Raw genomic sequence first — 9,608 nt, 5'->3', positions numbered from 1 at the left:
CCCGAGCGCTGCGGCCCCACGCGGGGGGCGTCGGGCCGGGCCTCGGGGAAAGGAACAAAGGAGCCGCTGCCGGGCGTTGCCACCTCCCTCCCTCCCGGGCGGGCGGAGCGGTAACGCTCCCCTCCACCATAGCCCTGCGGTGACACCCCCAGGRAACACGAGGGGCAAGTGCTGATCAGCGCCCCCCTCCCCAGCCGCTGACCGTCGCCTGGCTAACACGATGCCCCAGGGTCAGCACAGGGCGATCCGGGCGAACCTTGGCGGCGGGGGGGGGAGACGCAGAAAGCGGAATTTCACTCTAATACTACTGAACGCGAAGTCAAGGTTCATTGTGCTTTACTGTTAAAAAAATACAAAATTTTCTTTATGTTTTCTCTTAATACACAGTATTCCCAATAACGTTTGGAAAGTCTTATCTGGCTTCATGATAAAGGCAGCCCCRATGGCATCATTCAAGACCATTACACTGAGAAAAATACTGATGAACGTTGTTGAGACTTTGGTCACCTCCATCTTGCGTGGGAAAATCGCCATTTTGTGCAGATTCCCCGTGTTTGTTAATGCTTATAACTTTCTTGTTTGTTATGCCGAGRTGGCAAAGAGATTTAATAGCTTTCTTGTGGGAGATAACTAATCACAAGTTTGAAATCTGTTTCTTTGCCCACATTAGGGAAGAACAYGTAAGAAAAAATTGAATATGCATGATGAGCAGTTGTGTATAAATTGAAGGCTGTACTGGAGTGAGGGGTCTCTCCTGCAGGAGACACTATTTTGCCTAGCAAAATAAACTCTCCATAAATCCTTGTGCTTGCTCTGCATGATTTGTTGATGGTTGCTATTCCTGCGAAAAGAACTAACTTAGGAGGTCATACCAACATATGACGTTTCCTAACATTTACAGCGGCCCAGGTGGGACCATGGGCTGCCGAGATGGGAAACCCTCAAGTGAAGATGTCTACGCCGGCATCTGGGTGAATCCACCCTGGACATGCTTGTTTGGGGTTTTCCACATCGAGTGGCATTGAAAACGGAGTTGATATCACAGGGAATGCACAAGGAGGGATCAGGCCAGGAACCCCTTTGGCAGAAATTTTAAGTAATTGGAAACATTTAGATGGTACCAAGGGCTTATCCAGGAAGCGTGTGGTCACACTCTGTAAGGAGGAATGGCCAGCATATACCCAGGAGGGGACACCCACCGAGGTATGGCCATCCGAGGGCTCCTTCGATCAGGTAAGATTAATGTTTCTGCAGCTCCATTCGGAAGACTGCAGGCTGGGTCAAATGGATTATTGGTATGTATGGGACAACTGAGCACATGATCGTCCCAGAGGTCCAGCAGCAATGACCGGGTCTAAAAGTTTTTCACAGGCACCTCCCTCTTACTCTACTGATTTAACTTTGTCCATCTCTGTCACTTTGCCTGCTTTACCTGCACCTCCCTCTATTCCTGTTCGAGCTCCCATGATACAGCACGTAATGCCAAATCCGAATAGGCAACCCAATGCATCGGGAGTTCCCCCACCCCAGGTCACATCCACGTATGTTCACCAGCCTTGGCGACCCCAGGATCTGGTGTTGTGGCAACAACAGATGCCGAGATTGCGTGATGACCCTGGGAAGGCTGCCCGAACAATATCAGGAATTATTGCAGGATACYGCCCCAATTGGGAAGAGGTGCAGATACTTTTACAAGAGCTGTTTAGAACAGATGAGAGGGCAGCAATTCTTGAAAAAGATGCGGAATTAGCCCGCCAGGCGGGGGGAGGCAGGCATATGAACGACGATCAGCAACATCAAGTATGTAGGAGAGCTCAGGAGGGATCACTCCAGGCCATAAGAGAATCTGGTTGAACAGGAGTGAACTGGACAAGAGTTCAAGAAACATGTCAGAACCCTGGCGAACACTCCTCTGAATATGCAGCCCATCTTTGACGGGCCCTATTACAACATGGAGGCATGACTGAGACTAATTTTAACGAACCACTGATGGCTAGCCTGCTTGTGAACCAAGCCGCTCCAGACATCCAAAAACACTTTTCTAAACATGGTCCCGGATGGCAAGGGAAACCCCTCACAGAAGTAATCTCTATAGCTACTTTTGTGTTTAGTGAGAGAGATRAAAGGAAGAAAAAGAAAAGCAACAAGAAAAAAGGGAAGAGGCTACCTTACTTGTAGCGGCTCTCCAAGCCCCATGTGGTGTAATAGGAACAAGAGGAGGCAGGGGRCAAGGCAGAGGATGGGGATTTCCAATGTCTGGGGGGGCGAGGAGACCTGGGTCCCATGTCACGAGATTGCTGAAATTATTGCCATCAACCCAGACACTGGAAAAGAGAATGTCCTGTAAGACCAAAGGGTACTTACGGGAACGATCCACTACGAACCCCACTGGGGGCTATTGGGGAAGGAGAATCTCACCATCCTAATGCCCCCACGGATTTATCATATAATCAATGACTGGAGAATTGGGGACCCGGAAATTCAGGGAGTTTGTGAACTTGTGACAGGGGAACAATCCTGTACCTGCCTGAAAGTGGGGGGAGTCTTACAAATATTCTTGGTGGATACCAGAGCCACCCATTCAATGCCGAATTGGCATATCGGTCCATTGTCTGAAAAGACGTATGTATCCAAGGAATCGAAGGAAGACCCCAGACCCTACCTGTTACCAAGCCTCTTGAAATAGAAATTGGTAACCGCTCTTTCTGGCATGATTTGTAATAATGAGATGAAGTCCAAATAATCTATTGGGGAGAGACCTACTGTGTAAAACCCAAGCCATCATTAAATGTCAAGAGAGGGCTAACTTTACAATTGCCAGATGGGATGACCACCATCCTCGATGGGGTAGAACTGGAGATTCCCCCAAGTATAAATGAGGTACCCCCACAATTGTGGGCTACCTCCCCTACTGCGGTGGGACTCCTAAAATCTGCTGAACTGGTACAAGTTGAAGTCAAAACTAATCATGATTGGGAAAACATGGGAGCAACGACCACAAGTGATAGAATACAGAGAGTAAATGGAAAACCTATCCTACCACACCACACCTTAACCCCAGCTGTTAAATTCTTCCATGGAAAAACCCATGGTAACATCAAGTACCCAGTGGATCAAATATCACAACTGGGGGTTGCACCCAGATTATTACAGGCAGCAGAAGGGGTTACTTCTGCATGTCTTCCGTGTTCTCAATATCAATCCTATCCAGTTCTACAGATACAAACAAAAGGAGGGTGATCTTGGGCTCTGGTTCCCTTTCAGGGGCTCCAAATAGATTTTGTGGATTCACCAACTGCAAATGGAATGAAACACCTTTTGGTGGTGGTGGACCAGTTTTGTTGATGGGTAAAAGCATTCCGCGCTAGAACTGCCGATGCTAAAACAGCGGTGAAAGCCCTACTGAAAGACACCATTCCACGTTTTGGCATCCTTGAAGTGATGGACTACGACCASGGCAGTCATTTCACTGCCCGAATTTTACAACACCTATATCAAGCCTTAGGGACCACAGCACAGATGCATACTCCTTATCACCCACAATCAGCAGAACAAGTAGAATGCACGAATCAAACACTGAAAAATAAATTGGGAAAGGTTTGCCAGAAAACAGGATTTAAGTGGCCAAAAGCCCTACCACCGGGACTTTGGAATATATGTCACACACCTATTTCAACCTTAGGTTTTAACATCCTAGGAAATTCTATTCGGCCGACCAGAGAGAATTCCCGGGACCTTTGTTTCCCCTCACACCAGTCTTTTGGCAGGAGAYGAACAGGTGACCCAAAACACAATGCAATTACCAAGTCAGCTACAAGCCATGCATCATCATGTTAAAATGTCTCAACCTCTGTCAGCTGTCCCCAGGTTGGTGTTCCTGCACTAGCTCCCAATAGCAACCTTCACTTACAGAAAACTGCTTGTGCTTTAGCCAAAAGCATTAATCTAACGTCAACTCTAATCGCTCAATTACAGGATGAACTAACTGCTAGATTCCCTGCAACAACTGAGTCCCATATGTTTCTGGAAGCTAGCACTGAGGAATCAAGACACAAATTTATGCCACCCTAAAACTTTAGGTATCTTATTTAACTCAGGCCWCTTTTGCTCCTTTGAACCTCCAAATTCCTTCAAGCCACGGGAACACTTCCAAAGGGAAAGGGGAAAAAATGAGGCATTCAGAATTAAACCCAAGTAAATGCTCTAAGAGGCATTATGTAGACCATAACAGTGCATCAGAGGAAGCCACCTTGGTACCACAGCTTTATCTAGTCACCATTTTTAAAAAGTAAACAGTGAGTTCTACACTCAGTCTTTGAAAAGTCACAGGAATAACCAAAGCCATTGGTCAAAATGAGATTTATCAGATAGGGATTATCACTGTTACCAGCACTAAACTGTACTGGGTCAAACTGTAATTTTTTTTGTGTGTGTGTGGTTACTGTTTCAGCATTAGCTAATATTTTCTGCAGAGAGCTGCAATGGGAACCAATCCTACAGACAACTGTACTGTCATAGGGATTATTTTACAACAATAACAAAAATCAGAAAACCATTAATGGGGACCTAGATAAGACATACACCAACCTACACTAAGGCTATTTTAGAATTTCTAACTCAAAAAAAAAAAAAAAAAGTTACATTTCTACCATAGACCTCCACCTTAAATTAACAGCTACAAAGCCCTCAGTCTCCACTCATGACTGTCTACGAAAAATTACCTGTCTGCATCCCTCTAAACCCACCTTCCCCAGGTCAATACAGGTACTAAGACTGGCTGAACTGGCAATGGCAATGTTACAACATGACACCAGTGTACTTCCATAGCACCACTTATGAGAACGTTCCACAAATGTTTAYTCTCACAACACTGCTGTGAAGCAGGTGTTAAACCCCTTTTTACAGGGGAATGGAAACTGAGGCACAGAGGTGATTTGGCTCTAATAAGGCAGCAGCAGTACTTGATAAAACTCAGATCTTCTAACTCTCAAGCCTGAGCTTTATCTTGCATTCTTTTTCAGGGACCATGATCTTCCTGAAAATACTCTAYACTTAAAGAGAACTTATGGTCAGTTTTGGACAACAAGAAGCTTCTCAACATCTCCAGGTAAAATGATTAAGATTTAAGAGGGAAAAAAAAAAAAAAAGGAGAATAAAGTTGAGCAGCTGCTTGATCATAATCATTGTCAAATCCCAAATAATGAGAATGGAAAACTATATAAACTATAGTTTATAAGCTATGTAGTTTATAGTTTCCTATAAACTACATGATTTAAAAYTTCCTTTCTGTCTGATCTCATGCCAGAAGTATGAGAGAATTGAGAAGTCAGACAGAACAGTCTAGAAATCACTGCGAAGAGTAACGAAGGTTTGAAAACCAGTCCRCCACAGTTTGGCTGAATGTTCTTCACATGGCAGAACAATGTTAATTTTAACATTGAGTGGTCCCTCAATAAGGTACTGAGTTCAGAGCTCTGAGAACTATCAAGCCCATTTCTCTTTTGGTCAGAATTCATCCCGTAACCTTGGTGGGTGATCCATGCCAAAAAACGAAGAGGGTTTTCCATGCACATCACGCTCTCGCTTCACAAAGGCGGTAAATGAAGAGACRCAGTTCCCAATAAAATGATCGGACTGGCCAAGAACATACAAGTCAATCTGGGCCACTTCAGGCTGCAAGCTCACAACTTTGATCTGTAGGGGGAAAAYAAGGAAAGTAAATTAATCCAGTCATCTATTCTTATGATCCAAAACTCTTAGCATAACACTAGAAATGGGAACATAGATTTACAACAGGAAAGGGAGTGGACTCTATCTTAAGTTGCCCTACAACTGTTCTATGAACAAATCAAAACTTTTGAAAGTCACTTATATTGTTTATCTTAATTGAAGTCTTTTTCAATGAGAAATTCACTACCATGCAGGGTAATGCTCTTCAACCTCTAGGAAAGAGAGAATTCTCCAAGGAGTTTTACAGTTTCATTTGTATTGCTATGAAYAAAATTCACTTCAAGATGCCAATATTTGTCTTTGGATATACCTAAACCACACCTGTGTGGTATATTACAAAAGCCACATAACTTATTAGATCCTGACTGCCTTATTTTTGCTTTATTCTAAACCCTTATTCTAAAATTTGTCTTTATTCTAAAGCTAGTGTCATTTTATTTGACACCAACTAGCTCAAGTGCCAAGCCCATTCGCCAAAGAGATAGACATGGGTTACCACAACTTGTGTTTCTCCCAAAGTTTAGTTCTAATTTAACCCAACAGTTTTCCCCATTGCAAAAATCCACTCCCCACCTCCCACTGCACCTAGTTCAGCTGCTGCTTATAGGGGACACTTTCTTGTAAGGGACATGAAACTTTTTAGACACCTAATAGCCAGAGGATTAAACTGAAAGAGTCAGGAAACACTCTGCCTAAGCACGTATCCATCCAGTGGGAAAAGAGGTTGAGGTTCTCAGAGCAGCCAGTTATTTATTTGCATTTTAGTACAAGGTTCCAAATGCCTTAGGACTATATCCCTCAGTATCTCAAAGGACGACCAGCATGCCTACATCTGCTCAATCCTTTAACTCACTCACTAGGCGGTCTTAATTTTACTTCAACAACAGGTCGCATTAATACTTCCCATTATCTGCTGAACATAATCTCGATTTCACTGAAAATGCGTTACACAGCTAACTGTCTGCTGCTTGTGGCAGCAACAGAGCAGAAGCTGAGGAAAGTCTTTATTAAAGCATTCCTGCTAGAATGAGTTTCTGAAAGACTTACCTTTCCTCGGAAGAACTGCTGTATTTCCTTTGTGTAGGGCTCAGAATCAGTAGCAATATAAACAGATTTAGCTTCTGTCTTTTTTACCCAGAGCTTGAGAGCACGCTTGATCTCTTTGAGGTCTGGCAGGCACATGTCCATGGTAAGAGACACAGCAGTGTTTCGGTCATAGCCCACACACTGAGGCGAAGCCATGAAGTGAGGCCCAGCTGTCCCATCCTTTAACATATTACAAGCATTTTTCTATTGGAAGAAGAAAAAACATCATGTTTGAAGGGCAACAGCCAGAGAAAACAGTACCAAGTCCCTGCACTGCCGGCAGAGTTAGTCTGTTTGAAATATGAATCCCAATAGCATTTCTAATACTCAAACAGTGAGTTACTGAACGTGAGCTGGGTTTAACCTTTCATCCCAGAATGGGAATTCCTCTTTTGATAGCCTTTTCCACAGCCAGCCTATGGCAACTGCACGCACTACCTCAACAAGCATTACACAGCAGCCATACCCAGTCTGAGCCGATCCTCAGATGAATTCCTACGTAGGGCCTAACCAGGAGAGAATGAATATAGGCTTCTCCTTTCTTCACCATTTCATCAGACCACACAATATATTTATGCAGAGGTCGATGCTCCTCTAAGACTGGAAACTGGGCTGGAGCTCCAGGTAAGGCAAGTACAGGATGCTCAGATGGTGGAAACCTAAGAATTAAACACAGACAGGAACACAAGCTTTCAGCTTTTCTGCTGAACAGACAGTCTTATGGCTCACTACAGTATTATACAGTTACAAAAACCAACCAAACAAAAAAACCCACCATAAACTATGTCTCACACTAGGAGAATGGGGGGCTGAAGAAGCCATTTTTGCAACTGCCTTATGCCTTAGACCCAGCCTTCAATGCTTCATCCACATCCTTTCAATCATTACAAGTTCTAGACTAGAAGCCCCTATCTCCAAAAAGGCAGAGCAGAAAAGCTCTTCCTCCTTTTCATCTTGGAGGGTTTGATAGCAAAGGCCTACTCAGCTTCTGTTCCTGTTAGATCAAACATACAAAACAGGACTCGAGTTCTGGCCTGAACCCTGGGTAACTAGTTAATCCTGTTAGTCCTTAGCTCCATATTCCAAGTTTGAAACCTTGCACAAAAATTGTTGCACATTGATTTTTTTGAAGGATACAATGGAAAATGTAAAAAACAAAAACAACCCCCCCCCCCAAAATCCACTGAAATATCCAGCACTTTACACAAGACGAATCCCAATCATTATGCCATGTGAACAGAAGCAAAACTCAGATACCATTTTTTACCTCAGACCTCAAGACAAATGATCTAATCTCATTTGATGGACACCACAAAGATAAGAAACTGACACGTACAGTAATGAGCTAGCAAGCAATGAGAGCTTATGTTTTTCATCCCAGGCTACAGCAATTCTGTCATCCAATCCTGCCGATACGATCAAAGTCACTTGTGTCTCTGATAACATGAGATAACCTGCAAAGGTTCATGATCAGCAACTGAGAACCAAAATCTTTTTGAAGAGTAATTAAACATTTAGTCAATAAACACAGTCATTAAATGTTAATTACTGGCTCAGAAATCAATCAGCCTAACAGAGTTCACACATAATACTGTCCACAGGAAGAGCCTGTTCAGCCAATATTTCGTAGAGAAAGGATTAAAGTTTTYGATCATATTGCTAAACAAACACTTCAGTCTCCTCCCCCAAAATGATGAAGACCCTACAGCAATGGGCACAACTGTTTTCAAGAGTTATTTTAAATGCCTACACTGGCAAGCTAATGTTTTCCCAACGTTTTGCTACCTTTGGATCCAATGGTCTTTGTATGTGGAACTGAACGAAATTCCCTTGAAGAGCTCAGACTTATCAAAATCCACTTTGAACTGATCCCAAAATGGACCAAACGGGTTTCCATCCTGCAAAGGAAAGACGGGTGTTCATTCAGTGCATACACAGAGCCTGACAACACAGATCGGCAAGATCCTGGACTGCAAAGCTGAAGAGTTCTGCGGGCGCTCTTTCCGTTACAGGAAGAAAGCACACTGAATGCAACAGCCTGCTTGCCACCTACTATCTCCATAGGAAGGAGCGGGTGAAACACATTAAAAAAAGTTGACCAAGAACTAATGCAAAGGCTGCCCTAAAAATCTCAAATACTACAGATCTCAAACTTGCATTTTAGGGTGGTTGCTTCAAAACCASTTGGACAACTGTAGCATGGACTAGAAATGGGTAAGGACCAGTAGCAGATAAGCTTTTGTTACAGATTTATTTGCCTTTCAGTCATAACCAATTCTGAAGTGACAACACYTACTTACATGGTCTTACTGAACCCCAAGCATTTAGTGATAAAGTGAGGCATGAAGCTGACTCAGAATAAGGCGCAGCCAGCTGTACTGATAAGCAGTGAAAGGAACGCCACAGAATGATTTGGAGCATGCAGTTCCTAGGCAAAGTCGCAGATGAATGCCAACCCCAATGAGTCAGTCATTCCTTTTGCTAAAACTAGCAAAATCAAACCGGGCACCTGGGGAGGGAGGGCAAAACCTACCTTCATGGGACAAGTACTTTTGTCGGCGCTTCTCTGAGCTGCTGCTTCGAAGCAGTAGGCCACTCGCTTGCCCGGAGGCCAATGGGCGGGCGCCAGCTGCTCCATGAACTCCTCCAAGCTGACAACGCGGTGGTACTCGAGGAGAGGCTCCAGCTTGAAGTACTCCGTGTAGGAGACGTGCAGCTGGGAAGGGCAGGAACACCCTCACTCAGGGGCAGGGCAGACCCCGGCAGCACCCGCCGGGGGCCCCCGCCGCCCC

The 9,608-nt window shown here is 44.3% G+C and overlaps 2 protein-coding genes across 4 annotated transcripts in view; both read right to left on the bottom strand.

Moving 5' to 3' along the window:
* KIF3B (kinesin family member 3B) overlaps window positions 1–5,610 on the bottom strand; it is a 20,543-nt gene extending 14,933 nt beyond the window's left edge. For all 3 annotated transcript variants that reach the window (XM_026072406.1, XM_026072326.1, XM_026072479.1), the window contains exon 1: window positions 5,525–5,610. The gene's annotated coding sequence lies outside the window, so the exon portion shown is untranslated. The remainder of the gene's footprint in view (window positions 1–5,524) is intronic.
* On the bottom strand, window positions 320–9,547 carry POFUT1 (protein O-fucosyltransferase 1; the record flags this gene model as incomplete). The annotated part of the gene is made up of 5 exons (XM_026056808.1): window positions 320–5,694; window positions 6,778–7,020; window positions 7,283–7,475; window positions 8,602–8,714; window positions 9,350–9,547. Coding segments are annotated over 5 exons (936 nt in total), but the record flags the coding sequence as incomplete, so codon positions are not given.
* Window positions 9,548–9,608: the final 61 nt, after the last annotated feature.

Source organism: Apteryx rowi, unplaced genomic scaffold (assembly GCF_003343035.1).
Source record: "Apteryx rowi isolate R43461 unplaced genomic scaffold, aptRow1 scaffold_0, whole genome shotgun sequence".
NCBI lineage: Eukaryota > Metazoa > Chordata > Aves > Apterygiformes > Apterygidae > Apteryx > Apteryx rowi.
Note: the sequence above shows the minus strand (reverse complement) of the source record. Positions and strands in the feature narration are given on the sequence as shown.